Source organism: Phocoena sinus, chromosome 5, assembly GCF_008692025.1.
Source record: "Phocoena sinus isolate mPhoSin1 chromosome 5, mPhoSin1.pri, whole genome shotgun sequence".
Taxonomy (NCBI): Eukaryota; Metazoa; Chordata; class Mammalia; order Artiodactyla; family Phocoenidae; genus Phocoena; species Phocoena sinus.
The window spans coordinates 36,309,931-36,337,495 of NC_045767.1; the positions used below are offsets into that span (position 1 = coordinate 36,309,931).

Consider the following 27,565-nt stretch of genomic DNA (forward strand, 5'->3'; position numbering starts at 1 on the left):
GTGAGAAGAGGGTAGTGCTGGAGAACGGAGGGTAGAAGCCTCACAGTATCTGCCGGAGAAGTCTTTCCCTTTGCATGGGCATGAGGTATTATCATTGAGGGCAGGATTCCCTCACAAACTACTCAGTTTCCTCAGTCACACTCAGCTACTTGCAGTTCCTAGAATGTCACACTTCTTTTTCATACCTTGGAAGAAACTGCTTTCTCTTTCAGAAACTTTTCAACTCCCCGGCCTCTTTACCCATTTTCTCCTTCTTTGCACCCCTCTGACTCACCCCTCCCGTCTCAGCTCATACAATACCTCCTCATGCTTCCATAAAATTCAGATTGTCAATTTGTCTTGCTCCCCTAGAGGCTGAAAGCCTGTTGAGGTGTAGTACCCAGTTTTTGTCCATTATTATATCTCTAGTGCCTATTATAGTATCTAAAATACTGAAGGCATTTGGTGAATGTTGAATGGCTGAATGAAAAAAGAGTCACCAGCTGACGTGACAGAGCAATGTCCATTTCATCATAACTCACGTTAAGCCTTTGCAGAGCAGGTTGTGTGGGAGTTTTTTCCTTAAATTATCCTGTTTGAAGGTAAAATGGAATCCATGTAGGTATTTATTGACATTTCAGGTAATCTGACATAGGCAATACTGTCAGGAGCTCTTTGCTAGTTGCACACAAAGGGATGACTAAGTTGGACGTTGTATTTTTATTAATATTTATTTATTTTTGGCTGCGTTGGGTCTTAGTTGTGGCACGCGGGATCTTCATTGTGGTGCGCGGGCTGCAGAGCATGTGAGCTCAGTAGTTGCGGCACATGGACTTAGTTGCCCCGCGGCATGTGGGATCTTAGTTCCCCGACTAGGGATCGAACCCACGTCCCCTGCATTGCAAGGCAGATTCTTAACCACTGCACCACCAGGGAAGTCCCTGGACATTCTATTAAAACATTTTACATTTAGAATTTGATCACACTTTCTATCCAAATACTGCATCCTGTTTCTCCCTTTCAGGTTCAGTTATTTAGGAATTATTAATTATTCTAATTTGTTGTTTTTATCTTCATATTAAAGCCTTGTCTTAGCTCCTCTAATTTATTATATTATTTTAATTAAAAGCTTAACCTAATTTCACCTAATGGATAAGCAAAAAAGGAAGTATTTCCTAGGATTATAGGGTAGTCTCTTTCACAGCTAAAGTGCCAAAACCTATTGCCTGTATTTAAAAACTAACTAAAGAGCTGTTTGACTTTTCCATTCTAGGCATGCTGCTTGCTGGGTTTCTCATCAGAAATATCCCTGTCATCAGTGATAACGTACAGATCCAGCACAAGTGGTCTTCTGCTTTGAGAAGCATAGCCCTGGCTGTCATATTGGTTCGCGCTGGCCTTGGGCTTGATTCAAATGTATGAAGTACAGATTTCTAATTATTGACTAGGAATTTTGTTCCTTCACCACTGCCAGTGTTGAGAATCACTGAGCTTTGGGAAAGGGAAGTGGGCATTGTGCGTGACATTCTCAAGAAGAGAAGAGAATCTGTTTCATGCAGAACTCTCCCCAGATGATGTTCCCATACTCTTGCTTGGAAAAAGGTGGAGTTACTATGTGGGGACAGCACCAAGAATAAAGGCCCCCCCCTTTTCTCTGACAGAGATATGGGCCATAGTTATAAATTATGGTCATGAGAGAGAAGACATCATATTTTTGGCATGGGAAGCCCTATATAAGAGTTTAGGGCTAACTGTACTGGCTCAGGAAACTGCCTCCTGTATAGAATGAGTCTCAAGTATGAGGTTTTTAAATGCTTTTTTACATTAGGAATGAATTTTTGGAATGTTTTGATTTAGAAATGCATGTTTTGGGGGACAGAGGTTTTCACCCAAGCCTCATTTTGGGACCATGAATTATAAATAAAGCTAACACTGAGAGGGTTAAATCAGCTAGCGTGGGGATTATGAGCACAGACTCTGGAAGCAGCCTGCCTGGGTGCAAACCTAGCTCCACAACTCACCAATGTCATGATCATATGCAAATCACTTTAACTTGAGCCTTTTTAGATGAGGACATCTACAAAATGGGCATAATATTACCCATATCGTAGGGCTGCTATGAGGAATAAATAAGCTAGCTCTAAACACTTAGAACACTAGATGTTCTAAGTGGAACATTCCTGGAAGATTTGTGATGATCCAGATGTGGGCTGAATATTGAAGCAAGAGCGTTTAATGTCATAATCTCTGCATGTCTTTAGAGAATTATTTTAGTATGTCTAGTTTTCTATTGCAGGCCCTGAAGAAGTTGAAGGGTGTTTGTGTAAGATTATCCTTGGGTCCTTGTCTTGTGGAGGCGTGTGTATCTGCTCTTCTTGCCCACTTCCTCATGGGTTTACCATGGCAATGGGGATTTATGCTGGGGTAATGGTTTTTCTTTATTGTATGAAAATATGCACAGACATTTAGGGCTTTCACCGATTCCTTACAAGTGAACACGTAATAGCATTTTCTTAAGGACATCAAAAAATACAACATCGATATCAGCATAATCTAAATATTATAACTTCAAATGATAGTATATGTATATAGTATAGTATAGTATGTCTCGCTTTTGCAGTGATTATAATAATTTAAACTGTTGAAGAAGTAATGATCTTTTACCTATACGTGATTCCAGACTGGTGAGAGAGATGCCAGATCTCACCTCAGAGTCTGGTATAAAGGATAATAAATGTATCAATGGTCATCAACACCCAGAAGTGTTTTCCTCCTTCTTTTGTCACCAGACTGTTTGATTAGATGGTTCTGCTGTCTCTTCCTTCCACTGTCAGTTCTTATTTCTAATGATTAAAAGCCATGAGAATTAAATAAATATGAAAGTACTTAGAATTTAGTACTAGTAAGTATGCAACAAGTAAGAAGTTCTTATTTCTCAGGGTTAGGACCCTGGAGCTATACTGCTTGGATTCAAATCCCAGCTCTATGACTTTGTGTTATGCAATCTTTGGCCAGTTATTTAATCTCTCTGTGCCTCAGTTTACTCATTTGCAAAACAAAGATAATGATTGTAGCTTTTTCATGGCGTTATTGTGAGGATTAAATTAATATATGTAAAGTGCTTAAAATGGTGTTTGGCATGTAGTAAGCACTATAAAATGCTTTCTGGTGTTACTACTGCTGCCATTATGAGTGTCACTGTCAATGTCGTTATGGCCTTTTCCTTCTAATCTGTTGTCTTACTTTACATACTCTATCCTGGTAAAAGGCCTAACGTCACTGGGTTCCAATCCAAAAAGTCTATGGCCATGTTTTTCAAACCTCATACCATAATGTTTTGTTTTTTAAAAAAGGCAGATTCCTGGGGCCTAACCCCGTTAGGTCTTCTATACCACCCATAAATAGAACTTTTTAGGCAGCCTAAGTAGTTCTAACACAGGTTATCCATGGCCATACTTTGAAAAAAGTGTTCTATAGAACTTGCATATATGTATGTGTTTCTGGGTTGGTGCTTTGCTCCCATCTGAAAGACTTTAGCTGTCCAAAGTGTAACCTCTAAAAGAGTAGAGGTTATTATACTTTCAACAACAATAATAATAATAATGAGTAAGATACTGTCATAAATGCCTAAAGTACTGTCTGCTTAGTTTTGTTTTAGGCGCTGTATCTCCAGCTGTCGTGGTGCCTTCAATGCTCCTTTTGCAGGAAGGAGGCTATGGTGTTGAAAAAGGCGTCCCGACCTTACTCATGGCTGCTGGCAGCTTCGATGATATTCTGGCCATCACTGGCTTCAACACCTGCCTGGGCATGGCCTTTTCCACAGGTACAGGGATCCGTTCACAACGTGCTGTTCTCTTGCACTCTAGAAACATAGACTGTGGTGTTACAAGCATGGCATAGTTGCTTGATAATTAATTAAGGCAAATTAAAATGGAAAAAGTCAACTCCCAAGATTTAGTTCCATACTAGGAAGGGACCAGTGGCTTCACCCTCTAGACATAGACTGCTCAAGCAGTTTGGTAAGTGCAGTAAGGGGAGAGTCAAAGGACTTAAAGAAGATTTAGAGAAGGACTAAAACAGCTTCTACATGGAGCCTCTGGGAAAGTTTAATCTTGGAGACCACACAAGGGATGAGTAGATTTTCAATGAGCACAATGACAGCAGGCCAAGTGGGAGGAAGAGCGCTCTTCTAAAACAGGAACAGTTTTAACATTTGGTGGGTAATAGCGGCAATGATTTTAATGGGTATCTTTTCCATACTTACCAAGTGTTGGAAATGGATGCATTATGTTTTAAGTAGTAATGAAAAAGAACTTAAGGCATTTTTTTCTCTCCCACTATTATTCAGTACCCTTACTCTCCTTTGGCACAGCATAAATTTAAGTTCATTTTTTAATCCACGTCCAAGAGTTGGAAATAAGATTTGCAATTTCATATTATTGACAAAATGTAATTGTAGCTTAAATTTAGCTTCAGATTACTTAGTGGGAACACGCCTTCATAGAAAGTCATGTATTTTTAGCCTCTCCACCCCGCTGTAGTTATTGTCCCATTTTGGGGGATTATATATGATTTCTGCTGAGTACCTAGAACTTCGCCTCTTCCTGTTGCCCCAAAGTTGCCTTACATCCAGTCCCTGCCATATGTCACTGGTTAAATTAATCTTATCAAAAACATGGCTTTCATAAGGTTACCTTCTTGTTCAAGAACCAGTGAGGATTTCCTCTTATCTATTAAGTCAAATCTTCACTTTTTTCTCTTTTGGAAACCTTGTTCTGATGCTAAACTGTTTGATAATAAAGTGCTTATTTGCAGATAAAAAAAAACAAAACAAAAAAAACTCTGCTCTACCTATCCAGAAGTATGTTTGCACTGTTTTCGTGGTATACACCTTTTAAACAATAGCTCTCAGCCTCAGCTGCATACTAGAATTACGTGGGGAGTTTTTTAAAATACTCTTGTAGGCACTGCCTTAGGCCAATTAAATTAGAACTTCTGGGAATGGAAACCATGGCTTTCGAGCAACAGTTTGCATTAGAATCACAGGGGATGGGGAGAGCAGGGCAGGGAGGGCAACGAGGAGGGTCTGCAGGGCTGCCAGCTGTGGACTACCTGCAGAACCTTCCCAGTCAGCAGTGCTGTATTCCCTCTGCCCTGCCCCACTAAATGTGGACTAAATGTGGTCCTTAGGCCTTTTGCTTGGAACCATCTGGAGGTTCTTTTTTTTTTTTTTTTTTTTTTTTTTTTTGCGGTACGCGGGCCTCTCACTGCTGTGGCCTCTCCCGTTGCGGAGCACAGGCTCCGGACGCGCAGGCTCAGCGGCCATGGCTCACAGGCACAGCCGCTCCGCGGCATGTGCGATCTTCCCGGACCAGGGCACGAACCGGTATCCCCTGCATCGGCAGGCGGACTCTCAACCACTGCACCACCAGGGAAGCCCCTGGAGCTTCTTTAAAATGTGGATCCCAAGCCCTGCCAGATTTACTGAATCAGAATTTTCAGAGGTAGGGCCCAAGAAGTATTGTTTTTTAAAACAACCTTACTATAGCAGAGACTGAAACTAATTGGCTCCTTTCTACACATTTATAGTAAATTATTTACCATATTAGCTCAAGACATAGGCTACTATCACAGCTAGATGCTTTTGACAGTCCCACCATTACCCAGCAGAGAGCTATCCTAGCTAAGTAAAATTACTACAGAGGTAATTATTCTTTTAAATAAGAGAGATGATAGAAACCATAAGGGAGGAAAAGCTATTTCACCTCTACCCACCTTAGGTTCATTGGCTGGGACCCTGTAAATCAGACTGACCAAAGACAGCTTAACAAGAGAAAATGTTTACTAGCATGTGCGTGCGTCCTGCTTACACACTGGAGTATGCAGTGGTGAGTAACTCAAGGGGTGGTTAGAATTGGGGCTTATAAAGCATCTTAGTGGAGAACAGTGATTTTGTAGAGAAGTGCAAGACAAAGGAAAAGGACTTATTGGGGAAAGGCAAATATACGAGCAAACTATTGTTAGATAAGGGCTGGTTTCAGCACTTTGTTATGTAGATTCCTCTGGTGCTGTCCCTGGGCTGATTAGGGTTCCACGTGGCCTCAGTGGTTAACTTCTGTCATTCCTGATGGAGAGGGGAGAGGGAGAGCTTTACAAATTTATGTCCTTTTAAAAGCAAATAGGGAGATGGCAGAGAGCTTATTTTGTATATGTTTCTTCTCAATTGCCTTCAGCTCAAAATAATCCTTATGCCAAAGTGGCATACCTTAGGGGTGGCATATGCTGTACCCGAAATTATAATAAGAAGAAACCGCATAACTGGTTAGTACATATTCTCTTAGAACAGTTTGTGAGGATGACTTTATATATTGAGCAATATTAATATAATTTTCTGCACAATATGCTAGCAAAGATTTTTTTTAAATTAAAGTTTCCTAAATCCTGTTTGCTATGGGGGAAAATATAGTTTACTTACCTCTATATTGTGATATTTCAAAGAAGCTAAGCAACGAATAAAGACTCTTCCGAGAGCAATTTCAAAAATAATTTATTTTCAGATTTAATCTTAGAAATAACATTTGAGAAGGAGTAAGTCCCCTACGTTCATTGTAGTAAGAAAAGATTTTACTTTTATTGCCAAATTCTTAAGTTACTGTATTCTGTATATATTAGAGCTACTAAAATCAATATGCATTTATTATTAAAAAATCAGGCTCTTAAATGGAAATTTGAATACTAGATCTGTCTGCTCACCCAGCCTATGCATATAATACAGTAGAACAAATTAGACCTGATTTATGAATTTTATCTTTCATATTTTCTTAGTAAATAATAAATTATGTAAATTTATACTGAAGTAAACATAGAAAAAAGTACACAAATCATAGCTTATGCCTATTTTTAAATTTATCTCCAATAATATGTATACCTTTCTTAATGGAGGTCCATTTTATTAGACATTTTAAGAATATAGAAAGCAGGAAAGATCTGTACATTTTCCTTCTATATAATTAGACTCTTTATGTTAATGATTAACATCTGTGCATTTATGGATTTAGAATTCTGTCTCAAGTTTTTCTTTTTATGTTTTTTTTAAGGCTCCACAGTTTTTAATGTCCTCAAAGGAGTTTTGGAGGTGGTAGTTGGTATGGCAACTGGATTGCTTCTTGGATTTTTTATTCAGTATTTTCCAAGCAGTGACCAGGTAAACGAAATAATCTGTGGGTAAGTCGTGCTCTAACATGTCATTGGAGAAGCATTCTAGAACACTCCCCTGAAAGCTGATGTGAATTATGTGATTTAGAAAATGGCCCCCCATTTTAAAACTGCTCATTGCAATATTAGTGCTGTCCATGAGATTTATGAAGAGGGCTGGATGTATAAGATTTTTAATGCAGTCCTGGAATTTTCTTCTCTAACATATATTCTGTATACTTCAAACTTTACTGTAAAACAAATAACATCAATTCTAAAATAATACAATATGTCTTTTTATATATATTAATTTTAATATTTTTATTTATTTTAATTTTATTATTACTCATAATAGTCAACTAAATCAAGATATAAAATGGCTTTGGGAGCCTCTTTTTTTAGTATCAAAATACCTTAGATTCTTTTTTTTTAAAGACTTTTTTTGATGTGGATCATTTTTTTTTAAGTCTTTATTGAATTTGTTACAATATTGCCTCTGTTTTATGTTTTTTGGCCACGAAGCATGTGGGATCTTAGCTGCCCGACCAGGGATTGAACCCACATCCCCTGCACTGGAAGGTGAAGTCTTAAACACTGGACCTCCAGGGAAGTCCCAAAATACCTTAGATTCTAATACTATCAAATAGACAGACCTTATCATCTCATATCATATAGTTCAACATTTCTCACCAAAGATATCAAAGTCCTTTACTGTACATAATGATTTCTTAATAAACAAAGGTTTTGTTTGTTTTCCTTTACCCCCCTCGTCTCTTAGATAAACATATAAAAGTCTTTTTTTTTCCCTAGAAGAACTGGCATTATTTTGAGATTTCAGAGCATTTTGAATGGAATTAGAAACTTAACTAAAGTAGAACTGTACGTAAGAACATTAATATTAACATTACCTGAATGTATGCTGGTTTGAATTTTTACTGTGCGCAAAAAGCTTCAATTGTAGATTGTAGATTTTATGAATGCATAATAGAAAGTTATAGGATTTTCTAATTAAACAGTAAATTAAAGAGAAAAATGATAGCTTACATTTTGTTGTTTACTGTGTATAAAATGATGTGGTATGTACAATAGAGTGCCACTAGTTCAATATAGCAGCCACTAAGCTACATGTGGCCATCGCAGATACAGAACACTACCGTAGACAATGCAGATACAGAAATTTCTGTCGTCACTGAATGTTCTGTTGGAAAGTGCTGATCTAGTGCACTCCGTACAATAACTCATGAAAAGAGTACTGTTAATATGAGCATTTTACTGATGAGGAAATTGAGGCTTAGGGAGAAATGATTTAAACAAAGTCACATAGCTAGAAAGCAGTGGAGCTGGGAATGAACTCAGGTAACCCACCGCCAGAGCCTGCACGCCTCCAAGCCAAGCACTTCTAAAAAGCCTGCCTGCCTTCTAAAGCAATCAAGAAGTTTAAAAGGCCAAACAGAAAAGTGAAAGGAAAGAGGTACACATTTCTGAGACTTTAAAAATCAACAACAAGGACCTACTTGTAGGGACCCTGTGTAGCACAGGGAACTCTGCTCAGTGTTATGTGGCAGCCTGGATGGGAAGGGAGTTTGGGGGAGAATGGATACATGTCTATGTATGGCTGAGTCGCTTTGCTGTGCACCTGAAACTATCACAACGTTGTTAATCAGCTATTCTCCAATAGAAACTAAAAAGTTGAAAAAAAATCAACAATGAAAAACTACTCTGTCTACAGCCTCTTAAAGCTTCTTGGTATTCAAGCATTTAGAAAGAAAAACCAGGAGAGTATCAAATTAAAGAGTGAACAGAGAACCTAAAAATAATAGAGATATCATTTTATCTTATAAAGATATCATCATATCTTTAGCCTTCACAGAATCCCTGTGATGTAACTGCTTTAGGGAACGGGGAAAGAAGACTTGAAGAGCTTAAGTAATATGGCCAACTACATATGTCCGTGGTGTAAAAGCTGAAATTTTATCCCTGGTCTCTCTGTCCCCAAAACCTATGTTCTTTTTTCTGCTGTTGCATTTAGCCCTGTGAAATTCTGCTTTGATAACTGCAGAGAAGGATAACTGGTATTCCTGGGAGAGGCACCTAACATCTGTACATGTGCTAACTCTACTTTTACTAAGGAAAAGAAAGTAAATGTTCTGTCATGCATTTATATGCTCAGACACAGACGTTTTTATTTTCTACTAAGTCCTGAATATGGAAAAACCAATAGTTAGAAATCAGTTATATGAAATAATTGAGCTAACCAACCTCTCTCCTCCTCTAGGACAAGCTCGTGTGGAAGAGAGCATTCCTGGTCTTGGGGCTGTCTGTGCTGGCTGTGTTCAGCAGCATGTATTTTGGTTTCCCTGGGGCAGGAGGACTGTGCACGCTGGTCCTGGCTTTCCTTGCAGGCAAGGGATGGGCCAGCGCAAAGGTAAATTCATTTTAAGTTCTTCTGCTCATGATCACTTTCTGATCAGATTAATTTTTTCTTTCCAGATACTTTCTTAACATCAAATTAATGAAATTATTTAATCATAAAAGCTATTTTCTATACATCTGTAAATGTATGTCCAAGTTCACACACACACATCTTTTTCCCCTTACATACAAATCTAGAACTTAAGGTCTTTACTTAAAACATATTTACTGGGCTTCCCTGGTGGCTCAGTGGTTGAGAGTCCACCTGCCGATGCAGGGGACGCGGGTTCGTGCCCCAGTCCGGGAAGATCCCACATGCCGCGGAGTGGCTGGGCCCGTGAGCCATGGCTGCTGAGCCTGTGGACTCTCAACCACTGCGCCACCAGGGAAGCCCTCCATTTTCTTTATAAACACATTCATTTTGTTTTTGAAGTTATGAAAAGCCACAAGAAGATACATTGTGACTCTTCTCCCTTTCTTAAATTATATAATATGTAAGCCTATATCTGATGTTCAATTAGTCTAAAATGTTAAAGTCAAAATACAAATCATGGCTTTAGTCTTCAGTTTAGAAGTAAAAATAATTTGATAGAGAAAACTCTTTAGGACTTCTGCTCTCATTGGAGTTCTGAATACATGAAATATTTTTGAGGACCTTCCTTAAACAACAAAAGGCTAAGTAACCTATAAGTTAATATAGTTGAATTTTGTTCTTTACAACTGTGAGTATCAAAGTCTTAGTTTTAGCTACGATATACTCTAAAATTTAAATTCAAAAGTAAAATTTAAAGATACATGGAAGGGTGGCAACTGGACCTGTTGGGGCAGAACTAGTCATTGTCATTAAATGATAAAAGATCTTGGATGTTTTCTAATATAAACCTCTCATTTTGCAGATGAGAAAAATGAGGTGCTAAGGGCAAGTGGCTTGCAGTTAGTGGGTGGCAGAATTTGAACCTCATTCATCATCTGATTCCTTATGATGTAGAAACATAACTTTTTTCATGATAGAGGAATAGAATTATATAAAAAAATCAACAAATCCCCTCACAGATGCTGTCTTTATAAGCTAAGAGGAAATAGAATCTTCACCCTAATAAACATATCAGAAATCATAACTGAAGAAAATAGAGAAACAATGTAATCCTCCTTTGTCGGAATTCCATATATATATGGAAGTGCATATCCTTAAGAACATGTAATTGTAAGGGTAAAAATGTGGTCCAAAAATATAGATTTAAAAAACAAAGTATTTATTTATTTATTTATTGGCTGCGTTGGGTCTTTGTTGCTGTGTGCGGGCTATTCTCTAGTTGCAGAGAGCTGGAGCTACTCCTCGTTGCGGTGTGCAGGCTTCTCACTGTGGTGGCTTCTCTTTATCGTGGAGCATGGGCTCTAGCCACGCGGGCTTCGGTAGTTGTGGCACACGGGCTCAGTAGTTGTGGCTCACGGGCTCAGTAGTGGCGGCACACGGGCTTAGTTGCTCTGCGGCGTGTGGGATCTTCACAGACCAGAGTTCGAACCCATGTCCCCTGCATTGGCAGGCGGATTCTTAACCCTGTGCCACCAGGGAAGTCCCCCAAAATAAAGATTCTTAATGGTGACTGAAAAAATCTGTTAAATGTAAATTCTTAGGTACTGTACTGGGTACTGCTAAATTGCCCTCCAAAAAAGCGTTGTCAGTTTGCTGTCCTACCAATTATTCAATCTTACAAATTGAATCTTACAAAGATTCAATTATACAATCTTACAAATACTTTACGTTGTTAAAACTTTTTGTGTTTTTTTTCAATGTGATTACCCCCTTTCCCCAAAATATGGTATATCATTTTAATTTGTGTTTCTCTAATTACTGAGTTTTAGTGTCTCAGGGTTTTTGCCTGTTTGTGTTTCTTCTTGTACAATTACTTGTGCATATGCATTGCCCATTTTTCTACTAGGGTCTCTATCTTTTTCTTATTGATTGGACATTGTCCCTTATTCTGTTACACGTAGTACAGTTATTTTCTCCTGGTTTGTCACTGTCTTTTTTATGGTTTATTTTGCCACAGACATTTTAGTTTTGCATGGTCAATCGTGTCAGTCTTTTCCTAGGATGTTTGCATTATGTGTTATAAAGTTATGCTTATATCAAATAGGGTCTCCTAAAGAAAGAGAAATCACATAGTAACTGGAATAGGGAAGTTTATTATTAACCATCCTGGGGATCAGTTAACAAGGGATTGGCTTGTAAGATGTAAAGAGACCCCTAAATAATATAGGAATAGCAGCTATAAACTCCTAGGGCTGAGATAAAGCACACCCTTCCACCTCTCCTGGTCACCTCACTACTCCCTCCCCCAGGGCTGAGAATCCAGACCTTGTTAGAGCCTTGGTTCACTGGGTGACACAGAAATCACCATGGTGCCCTACCTACAAAATTTACTAGAAATCTACTCTCCAAACTTATAGGAAATCCACCCTCTAGGGTGCATGGGGAGGTATATGGCCCAAGGGAGGTGGCTACGAAACCACCCCAGGTGTAGGCTGGGGAAAGCTGCTAGCACCATGCACTGCAAGACCCTGGCACTGGAGAAGCCACCTGGACTGCAGGAGCCTTGTGCTGGAAGATCTTGCTTGGGAAGAGCCACAGAAACCAGGAAGAGTTCCTTCTCTTGCAATGTATTTCAGCACCTTCTACTGACAATACTTAATATGGTACCAGCTGGCAAAGGTGAAATGTTTAAAGGGCCCAGCTCCATTTTCTGCAGAGAAACAAGGAAAGGCAGATTTGGAGCCAAAGGGCAGTAAATTAATAACTGGCACAGCACAGCACTTTGTTATACCTGGATTTTATCTTTGTGCGTGATTTGAGATATCCACAAACAGTATTTTTTTATAAAGAAAAAATTGGAAACAACTTAAAGGCCTATTGATAAAGAAATGATTGAATCAACTATGGTACTTCCATACCACAGATTACTATGCAGCAGTTATGAGGTGAATATCTAGATATATGCACTGATATAACGTCTTTAAATCATATTGTTGAATGAAAATTAACAAAATTTTAAACTATGCAATAATGTAATAATAATATAGTTAATATAATATTATTCATTATAATACATACACACAGATTATGTATTCAGAAGCAGAAGTCCTAAGATTACTTTGTAAAACTCTTTATAATTAACATTTACTTGTAAACCAACACTAAATTCCTCATATATCTAAATTGTGTTAGAAATATCTTTGCGCAATATTTTGCTCTCTTCTAGCTAACTCCTTATTTATAGATGCTACAGAGGTAAAGGCTATCTCAGGTCAAATTGACTCAAATTTCAAATTAGTAAAATTCTTAGAACTTCTAAATTCATATAATGAAAGTCTGTGTTTGTGTGTGTGTGTGTGTGTTCCTTTTAGGCAGATGTTGAAAAGGTTATAGCAGTTGCCTGGTTCATCTTTCAGCCCCTTCTCTTTGGACTGATTGGAGCAGAGGTAGCCATTACAGCTCTCAGACCAGAAACTGTAGGTAAGAATTTTACTAAAATCAACTCTTCTTATATTCAGTTGAAATATCTTTAGTAGGTATGTGTTCAGTGGTTCCCATTGTCACAATTATATAAAAAAGTAACGAGCTAAGTCTTTTAGAGCAGTTCGTTAGAAAATAATGTTTGTCAATCTAAGACAGTAAATTTTATACCTTTAAATATTGTTCCTTGTAAAGAAAAGTGACACTGCTGACTGCCATCAATAAAATGCAGGCCTTGAAAGAAAAAAAAAAAAAATGCAGGCCTTAAAGTGTTTTTCCAAGGATAAAAATGTTCATCTAGCCTTACCCTGATCAAGGGCCAGAATTTTAAAGGTAACTAGTGAGTTCTATAATAGGTACCCATAGAATAAAAATGTTTGTTCATTCATTCTGTTATTCATTCACACATTTGAAAGCCATTATGTTAAAACTCTCTTAATTCATAGCACTTCACTTAAAAATTAATTTACACACATATACTCATTACTTCCTCCTTTCCTTGCATCACAATATTCTTCTGTCCATACTAGGGATCCCATCCCCTGCCACCTCTTTCTGGATCTTACACATAGATTCTTCCCTTTTTCTTATACATCCTCAAATATCCTTGTCACAGTGTTCCTCTCTTCAGAAGTTAAACAGACTTTAATCTCTATTTTAAAATAATATCCTTCTATTCTGATACATGCTATAACATGGATGAACCTGGAAGACATTACACTAAGTAAAATAAGCCAATCATAGAAAGACAACTACTATGTGGAATCTAAAATATGGCACAAATGAACCTATCTACAAAACAAAAATAGACTCATATACATAGAGAACAGACTTGTGGTTGCCAAGGGGGAGGGAGGGACTGGGACTTCGGGGTTGGCAGATGCAAACTATTGCAAATAGAATAGGTGAACAGCAAGGCCCTACTGTATAGCACAGGGAACTATATTCATTATCCTGTGATAAACCATAATGGAAAAGAATATAAAAAGAAGAATGTCTGTATGTGTATAACTGAGTCACTTTGCTGTATAGCCAAGATTGGCACAGCATTGCAAATCAGCTCTACTTCAATAAAAAAAAAAAAAGAAAAGAAATCAACAAGATAGAAAACAATAGAGAAAATTAACAAGGTGCCCCCCCACAAAAAAAGACAGCTACTGTGTGATTCTACTTATATGAGTCAAATTCATAGAAATAGAGAGTAGAATGATGGTTGCCAGTGGTTTTGGGAAAGGGGAGATGGGGATTTGTTGTCTAATAGGTACAGAGTTTCAGTTTTACAAGATGAAAACGTTCTGGACATTTTTTGCACAAAAATGTAAATGTTTAACTTAATGCTTACTGAACTGCACATTTTTAAATGATTAAGATGGTAATTTTTTATGTGTATTTTATCACAATCAAAATTTAAATACACACACATATATTTATGAAAGATATATATATCCTTCCTCCATTTCACTTCCCCCCTCACCTACCACTCTATCTCTCTATTTCTCTTTTCAAACTTTTCCAAAAGGGTGTCTGTATTCCCCTTTTCCATTTCAGTTCTCATTCCCTTCCTCAGTACATTTCAGTTTAGCTTCTGCCCCATCACACAACCAACCATGCTCCTACCAAGGTTATATTATTAAATCCACTGAATACTTACCAGTCTTTATTGCACTTGATCTCTCAGCAGCATTTGATACTACTGACCTCTTTAAAACACTTTCACATTGAAGTCTGAAATTTCATATTTTCCGGTGCCTTTTGAGTCTTTACCGTATGTGTGGCTTAAGTGCTGCTCCTCCTCAAAGTTCTTTCCAAAACCTTCTATGCTTCTCGCTCTTTTATCACTTCCTTGAGCTCATCTACACTCAGTGACTTTGATTATAAACTATGTAATTCCAAAATCTTTATCTCTAACTCTATAAATCCAGTGGCTGATTGGACATCACCACTTATAAATCCCACAAAACTTAAAACTCAGTGTGTCTAAAACTTCCTCTTCATCTTCTCCCCAAACCTTCAATGTTCCCTCCTGGGAATGGGATCATCTCTTTTGTATCTTGTACTTCAGCAACAAATATTTTTGAAAATCTACCAACCTGGGAGAAATATCCTCCAACAAAAAGCCACAAAACTTTTCGGTAAAAAAAAATATTGCAGATTTACAGTAGAGCCTCCTGCAGTGTCTATCCCTTTTACCCAGCCTTTTGAACTTGACAAAGTTGTTTATCCTTTTTGAACTTCACTTTTTTCAACTGTAAAATGACAGGAATTACCCCACAGGTTGTAAGGATTAAGTAAAGTAATGCACTTAAAGCTTAGTACAGAACCTGGCACAGAGTAAATACTCAACAAATGTTACTTTAAAAAAAAATCATCCTGTAACTTAGCAGTCACTTTAGCTGTGCCTTTCTCAGATTCCAGTAGCCTGCAGCGGCCAAGTCACAATCCTTTATTTTGCACTTCAGGATGAACTTAACTTTACCAGCAAAGGATTCTAAATGCTGACTGAATGCAGTAGCTGTATATTAAAACCAAGGCTAATGGGCTGTCAGTGTACACACCAGTACGATGAAACAGCTGTAGACTGCCACTGTCTGTTCTGATTGGTCACTGCCCAGTGAGCTCTGTTCTGATTGGCTGATTGCCCCCATAATGGCTCATAAATATTTTGAATATTGCCTCTGGTCTTATACTCTCTGTAAAGAATTCTCAACCACTTTGAGGAAAATAATAACTTTTTCCTCTTCTGTGCCCTCTTACCAGTATGCTTATACTGTACTTACCTTATAGTATATTAATTCGTTTTTTATGTTTCTGTCTTCCTCTGTCTTTGAAGTTCATAGAAGTAGAGTCTGTACATTATACATTTTTGGATACTAGTACCTAGTCCAGATCCTGCCATGCATAGTTATTGAATAAATTCTTGTTAAATAAATGCATGGAAGAAAGTGTGTTTCTTGCTATAAAGCTTAAAAGAACATTCAAATCTCCTTTTAGAAATTAAAATATGTTTAATTTCTGTTTTCAGTTTAAGGGAATATTTTGGTTTCTCTCAGGGCAAATAAATCTTTTGCATTTTACTAAAAAAAAAAATTAAGGGGAAATACCTTCTTTTAAACAAGTGATCTGATTGATCCTTAATATTGATGTTTTGATAAATTATGCCTAGCCATTTTTGTCTTTTTAATTTTGTGAATGTTTTTAGACTTCTGTTGCAAGAGTTCTGAATCAGTAACCATGTGATTCAATTTTTCCCCCAGTATTTCGTTATGTCTAAAAACTGAGTATTTCTTACAGGCCTTTGTATTGCCACCCTGGGTACTGCAGTACTGATACGAATTTTGGCTACATATCTGATGGTGTGTTTTGCTGGTTTTAACTTTAAGGAAAAGATATTTATTTCTTTTGCATGGCTTCCAAAGGCCACAGTCCAGGTAATGATGGATTTTAATCCCTATTTCTATATGATACCTTGACATTTTTAATAAGAGGGCATGTTTAAATTTGGTGAAAATAAATAATTGAAGTTTGATTTATGATAAGATTTTATACTAATTTACTCTTTAAAAGTTTTATTTTTGGTATATTGATTCATTAAATATGACAGCTCATTAAATTTCCTTAGATCACCAGGGTGCAACTCAAAATCCAATAAATCCCTACACTACTAGAAAGCAGTAGTAAGTAGCAGGAGGGAAGAGTTGGAATTTTTGTCAGTCAGAGCTCTCTAGAATAACCCAAAGAGATAGTTATTAACTCTATTCATTTCAATATCTTCTAAGAAGAGAGTGAAACAGAACTAGCATAGCCCATCTTAGTATTTGGAAATACTTCAATGTCTATATGATTGATGATCAGTTAGGCTTGACCACAGTCTTTAATATAGAAAGATTTATTGAGAAATAACTCAGAAGATGCTTTATTTCCTAGATTATTAGTTGATATTAAATTTTCAAACCACCTGAACCTCCTGACAAACATCTCAATCACATGACCCAAAATTTGTACACTCTAATAAACAAAGCAGTAACCAATAGGTACTCGAAATGGTTGAGTAGCATACCTATAGGTATACCTATAGTATAGGTAGCATACCTATAATTGCTCATTAAATTAGAACTGTGTAGATCATCATTTGTTGCAAATGTAATATATCCCTCCCTGATTGTATTGTGTATTCTCCAACTAATTACAACAAATAAGATTGAATTGTTTCATCCTTGATTATTTTGCAATTATTTAAATGTGTAAATTTCTGTTTCATGAAATGAAAATTAGGTGTTCTTAATTTAGGAAGCTTTGAGGGGTGCAATGTGCTCCTCTGTAACTATATGCCGGATTTTGTGTGGCTATTGGATTGGGGCATTTTTCCAGAGAAGTTTTTCTTTCCATCAGACTTTCAAAGGTGTCTGAGACATAGGGGCTAAGAATGCTGTGAGGTTAATAGAGCACAGTAAGTTGAACAGTTTCTCCCTCACAGTATCTCCAGCCTCCACACTACTTTCAGTAACTTTAGTAGGTAGATATCAAAATAATCGCTCTAGTAGCTTTAGTATGAAAGATTTGTTTCTAACATCAAAATTTGAAATACGGCACTTTCCTGCTATGAAAACAAATTTTAAAATGAGAAATTATCTAGGATGTCTTGAATAATGCATGTTCTCAAAGCAAGTATTGTATACAATTTTTTTTTCTTCTTTTGCCACTGCACAAGAAACAAGACTTTCTTATATATTTTTTCCATATTAGTGTTCTTTAAACTTTTTTGTCTATGACCTACTATAAGAAATATATATATATATATATTTTAATATTTATTTATTTTTTGTCTGTGTCAGGTCTTAGTTGTGGCACATGAGATCTTTCATTGTGGCACGCAGGCTCCTTGTTGCCGTTCGCAGGCTTCTCTCTAGTTGTGGTGCACGGGCTTAGTTGCCCCGCGGCATGTGGGATCTTAGTTCCCCGACCAGAGATCAAACTGGCATCCCCTGAGTTGCAAGACGGATTCTTAACCACTAGGCCACCAGGGGAGTCCCGGAAATATATTTTAAATGACAACTTAGCAAACAGACAAACCCCCAAACGTACACACACATACACATATATACACAATGACAGAGAGCTGAAAGAGAAATATACATCATAATGTGTGCAGTTCTTGCTGAGAATTCATGAAATGTTGAATTAGTTGTGGCACAAGCCATAGCAAAGAGCCCTCAAACACGAGGACTAAATGAGATAGATTTTTATTTCTCTCTAACCAGCAGTGCAGCATGGGAATTCCAGAGCTGGCAGGGTAACTGCTGTCCTCAGCGTATGCCTTTCAACCATGAGTCCAACTTTCACTGTTTGTCATCCAATGGGAAGGGGGAAAGAATAAGGTGCAAGTGTCCATTTCTTTTCAGGGAACAGTTACAAGAAGCATTTATCATTTCTGCTCACCTCTTAATGGCCAGAACTTAGATACATAGCTTCAACTAGTTGCAAAGAAGACTGGGAAAAAAGTCTGTATTTGGACAGCAATGTGACCAGCTAAACTCAGGAGTTCTATTATAGAAGGGGAAAGAGGCATTCAGATATTTGTGGTCAATGAGTCGTCTCTGCCATTGTGTCTCATCCACACTGATATTTTCTCTTCTGTTTCATTGCTATGTTCTGTGCCAATAAGAGGATAACCAGATTGATTAATGTATTTTCCCCATGTGCATTTTGTCTCTAAGAGTTTTCATCATACTTCCCAGTAGATAAATTTTAAGCAAAACATTTCACCAACTCCTAAGGCAAAGAGTTAATCAAATTCCTAATAAGGTTAACTTCAAGTTTCAAAGGTACCTACCACTTTTAAGTTTCTTGATGTTTAACAATTAGCTTAGGCTCTACAGCAATATTCTTATGTTTTTTCATGTAAAATTTCACCATCTTCCAGTAAGTTTCACTGCATTTTTTCATCTTGTCCTTTCTTAATTCCAAATTCCTCAAGACAAAAGAATGAGATGACCATTCAGTAACTTTCAACTTTACTCAAGAGGAATTTAGTATAGAGAATCTTGTTATAGTTAATTAATATCCTAAGTCTGTATTTGCCTTGTGTTCTGAAAAAAAATTGCCTGATATTTTTGTAAGTTTACCTTATGCAAATAGGTATATATGAATCATCATTCTTTCCCTCTGCAAGGGCAGGGAGAGCTTTTAGATCATTAAAATCAACTGTAGTACACTTTGAAAGAAGACTAATAGAACTTTGTCAGTTGAGCAAAAGAACAAGAAATTTGTTTTTGCAAATGATAAAATAATGAACCTTTCTTTCTATGTGCTTGTCTTATCATGCTTCCAACTTTACCTTTAAACTTTTATAGGCTGCAATAGGATCTGTGGCTTTGGACACAGCAAGATCACATGGAGAGAAACAGTTAGAAGGATATGGAATGGATGTGTTGACAGTGGCATTTTTGGCCATCCTCATCACAGCCCCAATTGGAAGTCTACTTATTGGTTTGCTAGGCCCCAGACTTCTCCAGAAAGCTGAACATCAGAATAAAGAAGAAGAAGATGAAGGAGAGACTTCTATACAGGTTTAGAGGTGAAAAGAGAGAATGCCGAATATAGTCATCAGAAAGCTGCTCTCGGAGGCTACTTTTATCAACTAGCAGAGGCTACTTTTATCCATATGGATATTGACATATGTAATGTTTAAGCTTAAAATGTACTAGAACCAAGTGTGGCTATTTCTCTAAACAGCATTTTTAGCCATTACCCTTTCCATCTGGGGGGGATGGGGGTAATGTTCTACATCTCCAACCTGATCTCTACCTTCTTTTTTTTTTCACACACTATTCATCATTATATCTTAATTTTTATAGGGACATATACACTTGAATGTACTACCACAATTTAATTTCAGTGTCCCGTTCTGCTAACCAACAGCTTGCTCTGACTTACTATTACCATCACAGTTTCACGGTTCATGGTCACCTGGCCTCTCATGCCTTGAATTACTTTGGGCTCCTCTTTTCTTTTTTTAAAATACCATACCACAATCCCTCATCAATTTCTATCAATCTCTACACCAGCCTCATGAATATCATATTAATCAGGGTAAGGTAAGCTGCTATAATGAAGAAACGGAAAATGAAATACTTACATAGAGAAATTTATTTCCCTCTTATGAAACCAGCTGACAGTGTTATTCTGCTCATGCAGTCTACTCAGAGACCCATGTCCTTCTGTCTTGAGGCTGTGCCATGCCCTAGCTTAGGACAAAGGTTAAAGATGTCTGTCCCCTTTCTAATCCTCAGGAAGAAGGAAAGAAGAAAGTCCAAGGCAAGCAATTTATTTTTAAGGACGTGCTGTGGAGTTGGACACATCTCTCCTCTTACATAATGTTCGTGAAGCCCACACCCCGCTGTGAGGAGGCTGAGAAAGTGTCTCTCACTAAGCATTCACATCCTGGGCGATGGGCAGATCAGATTGGAGAGCCAGAAGTACCATTGTGTTGGGTGTTGCCATCACCTAATAGCATCTTCTTACAGGTTAACAAGGACTATCTAAAGTTAGTAACTTTAACCAAAAGAGTGACTTCTGTGGCAGGAATTTCAGGGATTGCCAACATGCTAGTAGAGAAGATAAGAAGAAAGGCTTATCTGCAAAAGTCACATTTTATCCCACTTAATCAACAGAACGTCTCTGCTTTTGTGTGTCACCCATTAAGTTCCTCTACTCTAGGTCAACTCCTGCCTAGTTGTTAGAATAATCATGTTTAAATAAACATGTCATTAGACTACCTAAGGGTCTGATTTATTAGCAGACAAACATATGAACAAACTGTAAAAAGGGATATAAGTGCTCTGACAGAAGTGCGAATAGGGTACATACACCCTTCATTTAGTTGTTAGACTAACATCTCATATTGAACTAATCTTATCATTAGACTACTGTTCCAGCCCCTTCCACCATGACATTCACCTCTGTTCAAAACTAGCTTAATTTTTATTAAGCTAACATACTACGAAGCCATAGAATCTTCATTTTTATGTCAGCCTGACTCTGGTTACTTTCTGGGACTGTATTCCCTTAGTGTTTATGTTCTCAATTTGGACTGGATTAATGTATACCAAAGTTCAGATGGATGAACTTCCTTGGCCAGGTGCACCTTGGTGGTAGCACCATAAACGTAATGCTCACCTGGTCCTCTACTTTCACAAGCTCTGAAACTAGATTCATCCAACAAATACTTACTGAAAGCCTTTGGTGACCCAGGCACATCATGAAGACTAATATTGTTTCCATCTTTAAGGATCTGACAGTCTGATAGAGGAGAGCAACCACTAAACAAGAGATTGCAAAACAGTATGATACGTGCCATGATGCAGGAAGTAGAGGGGCGCCAGGGAGCTCGTAGCAGGAGCACCTTATCAATCCAGGGGGAGGTGCAGTTTAGACACAGCCTCCAGAGAAAGTAGGACTAGGGTTAGGACATGGGGGATGATTAGGACTTAGCAAAAGGCACGTGAGGCCCAAGGGTGCTGCAGTCAGTGCTGGTTCCCATGTTCACCAGTAGCTCTTCTCCATGTAACAGGCTTTGAATACTTTTTAACTAATACAAAATACAGTTAGTATAAGTAAGTGAGAATGTTGTTATAAATATTCCAGGCCCCAAAGAAGAATTAGAAATGGAAATTTACAGAATGTAGAAATAGTTGAAGAGCACAGTAAGCCACTGCCATAGCCTATGCCATTTTCAGAGCATGCAGCTACTTCCTCCCTCTACTCTACACCCAAATCTCTATGGCTCTCTGTCCAGTATTGGTCTCTGCAGGGCTCACCATGAAGTCTCAGGTTTGTCACCACACTGTAAGTCACAGCTCTTGACTTGGCTGGTGAACTCAGAGTTAATTTGATACAGTGTTGACTCAAGCCAACCAAACTTACTCCACCCACCCAACCACAGACAGGAGCCATTACTCTACCCTCTGGGTGCCTGGAAGAACGGTGTATGTACCCTATACATACTTCTGTCATAGTACTTATAGTCCTTTTTTCAGTTTGTTTATATGTTTGTCTCCTATTAAATTAACCCCTGAGGGGTGGGAACCTTATCTTGGTCATCTCTGAATCCTCAGCAGTTTGCACAGGGCATGGAGCACAGTGGGCATTTAGTAAATTTTTATTAACTGAGTCAGTGAGGAGATTCTCTTTCAGTATCAGAAAACTACCTGCCACATAACAGTTTAGATGTTAGTCTTCTTAGTCTGCTTGGGCTACTACAACAAAATACCATAGACTGAGTGGCTTAAACAACAGATATTTATTTTCTCACAGTTCTGGAGGCTGGAAGTCAAACGTGAAAGTTGCCAGCATGATCAGGCTCTAATGAGGGCTCTCTTCGTAGCATGCTAATAACCTCCTTCTCGCTGGGTCCTCACAGGGTGGGGTGAAAAAATGGGGATGGAAGAGAGTGTGCAAGCTCCCTGGTGTCTCTTCTTATAAAGGCACTAATCCCACCATGAGGGCTCTACCCTCATGATCTTATCCAATCTAATTACCTCTTAAAGTCCCCATCTCCAAATGCCATCACATTGGGGGGTTATGGCTTCAACTTATGAATTTGGTGGGGGGATACAATTCAGTGCACAGCAAAGGTGTCATACTTCCAAGGACAGTGCTAAACAAACACTATAAATTCATGTTCTTCAAGATGCCTATTTTTCCTAGGGTTGGTGCCATCAATCTCCCCTTTGAGAAGTGTTTGTTTATTGTCTGTTTGTTTGTCTTTAGGCAGACCGATTAGGCTTCAGCTCTTCAAGTTATTTTCACAGTCCAGTGTTTTTCTCTCTGGTATTAACTCCATAACATCGATTGGACTTTAATGTTCTCAAAATGTCCTCAGTCTTATGTTTGCAAGTGATCTCAGCCATTACATTCTTTAAAAATGGTACTGATTATTTTTGTCTGATTACAAAATAATACATTTTCATTGCAGAAAATTTAGAACACAGAAAAGAACAAGAAAGAAAACTGAAACTAATGTAAACACCCATTTTATTTTGATTCTTTTAAATTTTACTCTTGCAGTCCTGGGGGTTGTCTTATTTTCAGAACGATATATCATCCACCAAATTCGTTGGGTGAAAGCCAACATAAATACATTTGACCTCTGGGAAGGCATATAGATTGAAGAATTTTTGTTGTATATGATGAATCCTAAGCCTTCCAAAAAATAATTTATTCACCTGGTAATATTCAGATATTCATTTTGCAATGAATAAAACAGATAAATCCCTGCCTTTATGGAGTTATGTTCTAAAATCCATTCATTCACTCACTCAGAATACACTTGTAACTTGGCTACTATGTGCCAGTTTTGCTAGGTGCTGGGGAATACAGTGATGAAGAAGATATTCAAGGGTTCTGTTTAATGGAACTTGAATTCTAGTGGGAGATTGACTCTGAGGGGAATACAAATGTGAATAAGATACTTGCCTTCAAGAACCTTACAAGGAAGCAAGATGTGTACAAATAGCTGTAACCCAAATGAATGATTCAGAACTGTTCTCAGTGAGGAAAACTTCTTAAAGGAGGTGATACTTGAACCGGACTTTGAAGAAAGGATATGATTTGGATTGATGAGTTGATATTCGGGAGTAAAGCGAAGAAGGGAACAGCTAGGTACAGGGCTGGCATATTAGCCAAGTGTGAAAACAGTAAAGCCTGGGGTAAATGGCCGACACTTAAGGTTGATAACGGGAATTAGTGAGAGGTAAGACTGGAAAAGAAAATTGGCACTTAAATCATACCAAATAGATCATTGGCCAAATTTCTATTTTTATTGAAGTGCTTTCAGAAGTACAGAACCATTTATACAGAAGATATTTTTGAAACTACTTTCATACCCAATTTAGTAAAAACTGCTGTAATGAATAAGGTTCTCTTTGTTCCTCAAAAGTTTTGTGTTTTTTTTTGCTTTTCATGGCATTGTTGCAAATATAACCAATTTAATTGCTATGAACTTACTATTGACTTTTTTTACCAAAAAAGCTTCAGATGTTTCTTTAGCTGCTTTTTAAGTGATTAAGTTTGTATTATATTGTCTTTAAATAAATGAAGGACATTATTTTTGAAATGTTTCAGGACATTATATTTCTATATGAATAATTTAGTTCTCTGTAACAGATGGGAATTGCTTCGTGCCATTTTGGGAGCAAGTGATATCACATGCTTTAGTTGACTAACTCAAATTAAATATGGCCTGAGCCCTCTGACCTGGTGAGAATTCTGAAACTCTGTTTGTTGATGTGCTCTCCATCTTCCTTAAATTGACCCTAAAGCATTTGACCTCCAGCAGTCCATTGCATCTGGGGCACAGAGCAGTGTCCTGGAGGCCAGCAGATTCCTCTCAAAGGTCCTTCTTCCCAGCTCTACCATTTGTTCTTCATCCCAGTATCCTTGGGGATCTCCTTGCTTTTCCCTTCCCTACCATGAGAACAAAGCATTTCCTTAACCCTATGATCACAAAAGACCTTGTCTACTCTCCTAAAACAAGGAAGAAAATGACTTTAAATCCTTGCTGAGCTGTCTACACCATGCTGAAAGTGGGAAGGGGTTACAATAAAAAGAGAATTTTTACTCAGTCGCCCCAAAAAGAGTTGTAATTTGAATGAGATCTTAAATGATAAATAAGAAAAGGAGAGAGGGAACACTCCGCATAGACGGAATGACTTTAGAAAAAACATGGGGTCAAAAAGGAATACAGCGTGTGCAGGAGAAAAAGTTGTTTGGAGTATCAGGAAAAAAAAACAGGAAAGGTCAGTTTGTCTTTCTAAGAAGTTTAGACTTTCTCCAATAACAGTTGTTTTCGTCTATATACTAGGAAGCTTGGGGATTCCACAGAGGAAACTTGAAGTCCACCTTTGGCACTGAGAACCCAAAGCTTCTGGGCCCACCTTAAACCAGAGCAGTTCTGCTTTCATTGTTTCATATGAAGATTTCCACATAAGATTTCATGGTGCCGGGGACAAAACAAAACAAAGGTTTTACACTGATAACAGAATATCGTCTGTTTACTTTGTATCAAGCCCTGTTGCAGACACTTACCATGCATCAATTCATTTAGTCTCACAACACCACCACATCTTTTAAGATAAGAAAACCCAAAACTCAGGGAGATTATGTATTTGCCTGTGATCCCAAAGCTACAAAGTGGCAGTGCTGAAATTTGAGCGCAGTCCTGACCCCAGAGACTATGTTATTTTAAGACTGCACTATATTTAAGTTGACGTAAGAGGAAATATGATCTGAGTTTGACAAGTTACTTCTGGCATGCGCAGCCCCTGGCGCTGCTTTTTTGGCTAATGCCCCTCCGAAGTCAACTCCGTCCCTTGACTTTCACAACACAATAGGTCAGTGTTCTGAGACATGGAAAGGAAAGGGTTGAATAGACTGAAAACACACCGGGCGGTCGCGGAGAATACCAGAACCCTCCGGTGCCGGGGCCTGGGGAGACCATGACGCCACTTAGACGCGTCAGCCCCGCCCCGCCGCCGCCAGCCCACTCGTTGCCATTAGCCCCGCCCCGCCGTCGTCAGCCCCGCCCAGAGGCCGCTGTCCCGCAGCCCACTGCGCTCTCCGAGGTGCAGCCAACCGTACCCCAGAGCTGCGCGTGGGCTTTGCGGCGGTTGCTGGGCGCCAGGGCCGCTCCCGCGGCAGCGGCGGATGCTAAAGGAATTGTATGTACGGCCTATTTGTCTTTATTCTCCCCTTTGGCACTAGTCCCCTGTCTCCCGCGGTCTTTCCTCTCTGGTAGCCCCCAGGAACGCCTTTCCGTCCCCTTCAGTTCTAGGGAGCGTAGTTCTAGGGGGCTTCTTTGCCCGGCGCTGGGGAAACAGTCACAGACCTCTTTCTCTTCCTCTCCCTGACTCGTGTCTTTACTCCGTCATCCCACATCTCTCTTCTTTATTCTCTCCCTTCCTCCTGCGTTTCTTTCATTTTACAGGTACTCGCAAGTAAGAAAATGTCTGTCAGTCAGGACTGACTGAAAAATTAATTTTATTAAGCGCAGACTATTGTACAGATGGTGCATATCTGCAAATGAACGTTCGTAAGCTCCTGTGATTGGAGATGTGTTCCAGGATTGGTTGCTGATCCTGGGAAGGCTCACCTCCCTCCTCCCACGCCCCTCACTCCGCCTGTTCTATCACAGTGGACAAGCCCTTTAGATCAGTGCTTTTGAAGGATTAAGGACAGTTGTTGCACAGGTACCACGTGTCAGGCATATCATGTAGGAGTCCTTATAAGAGCTCTGCAGGCCCATAACTGGTCACTGATGCCCCTCTGTGTGTGTCCTGTAGTCTATGAAAGATCAGATGGGGTGATGGAGAGGGAAGATTGGCTTGGGTGGCACCGAGAGAGGTCACACCTCACTCTGTAAATAGTATTGTTATTTGCTATTGTTATTCTGCAACAGAAGTGTGGGAAAGTGACACTTATTACTATCACATTTAAGAATTCATGCACCAGACATTTTAGACACTATCTGCCTATGAAATGGATATTCATATTTATTACCTTCTGTGAGTACTAGAATTTATACTACTGGTTTTGTCAGTTGACTCTATTGTCATAAACTCCTGGCCAGTACCAGACAAAAGGAAAGAGGCAGGTGTAACAATAGCAATATACTAAAGTAATATTTTATAGCACTTCTCATTTTGTATATTATTTTCATACTCATCCTGTTTATATAGCCTATGAGATAGAGTTGGTTAACAAAACTCCATTTTACTGAAGAAGGAACTAAGCACTGAGATTGAGCAGTATGTGGAACATAGTACAATATACATTCAGTAAATATGAGGAAAGGGATAAATGGATGAGATTTTCAAGAAGCCATGTCTTATTCACTTTTGTATTCTCCAAACCCAGAGGTAAGTCTGGCAACAGTAAGCCCACAAATGTGGGTTAGAGAGGTCAAGTGACTCACTCAGGGACAGGAATGCATCACGTACTTTTAGGGCATCTACTGTTTTGCCAGACACTGTGAATACGATGGTCAAAAAGACGCAAGATTCCTGTTCTCATGGAGCTTAAATTGTAATGAAGATAGAAAATAAACAGGTAAACAATATGTGAACAAAGAAATTTTGGATAATGGTGACTGCAGTGAAGAAGTAAAACAGTGTGAGGTGAGAGGATCTCAGGGAGGGGTTACTTGAGATTGATTGGTTAGGGAAGGCCTCCCTGAAGAGCTGACATTTGTGCTGAGACCTCAGTGATATCAAATAACCAGCCATGGAAATATTTGGGACCGGAGCAATGCAGGTAAAGGAAACTTCAACTACAGAAGCCCAAGGTAGGAAAGAACTTGACTCTTTCAAAGAATATCATAAAGAATGCTGTAGCTGGGATATAGAGAAAGTGGGACAAGATGAGCTTGGAGAGATAGTTAGGAGCCAAAGCATAGGTAGGGGCCAAAGGGCT

At 38.5% G+C, this 27,565-nt stretch overlaps 2 protein-coding genes across 10 annotated transcripts in view; both read left to right on the forward strand.

Moving 5' to 3' along the window:
• The window catches only part of SLC9B2 (solute carrier family 9 member B2), a 46,044-nt gene extending 23,019 nt beyond the window's left edge, over positions 1 to 23,025 (forward strand). For 8 of the 9 annotated variants that reach the window (XM_032632232.1, XM_032632235.1, XM_032632236.1 and 5 more), the window contains 8 exons: positions 1,253 to 1,395; positions 2,276 to 2,403; positions 3,627 to 3,802; positions 7,077 to 7,183; positions 9,449 to 9,598; positions 12,991 to 13,099; positions 16,391 to 16,527; positions 19,450 to 23,025. In XM_032632232.1, the coding sequence (XP_032488123.1) occupies positions 1,253 to 1,395; positions 2,276 to 2,403; positions 3,627 to 3,802; positions 7,077 to 7,183; positions 9,449 to 9,598; positions 12,991 to 13,099; positions 16,391 to 16,527; positions 19,450 to 19,671 (1,172 nt within the window). In that variant the 3' untranslated portion in view covers positions 19,672 to 23,025. The remainder of the gene's footprint in view (positions 1 to 1,252; positions 1,396 to 2,275; positions 2,404 to 3,626; positions 3,803 to 7,076; positions 7,184 to 9,448; positions 9,599 to 12,990; positions 13,100 to 16,390; positions 16,528 to 19,449) is intronic. The other variant, XM_032632240.1, reaches the window with a different exon arrangement.
• A 2,682-nt stretch (positions 23,026 to 25,707) lies between these two features.
• Positions 25,708 to 27,565, forward strand: part of SLC9B1 (solute carrier family 9 member B1) — a 71,959-nt gene continuing 70,101 nt past the window's right edge. The window contains exon 1 of the mRNA XM_032633473.1: positions 25,708 to 25,815. Within this exon, the coding sequence (XP_032489364.1) occupies positions 25,802 to 25,815 (14 nt within the window). The 5' untranslated portion in view covers positions 25,708 to 25,801. The remainder of the gene's footprint in view (positions 25,816 to 27,565) is intronic.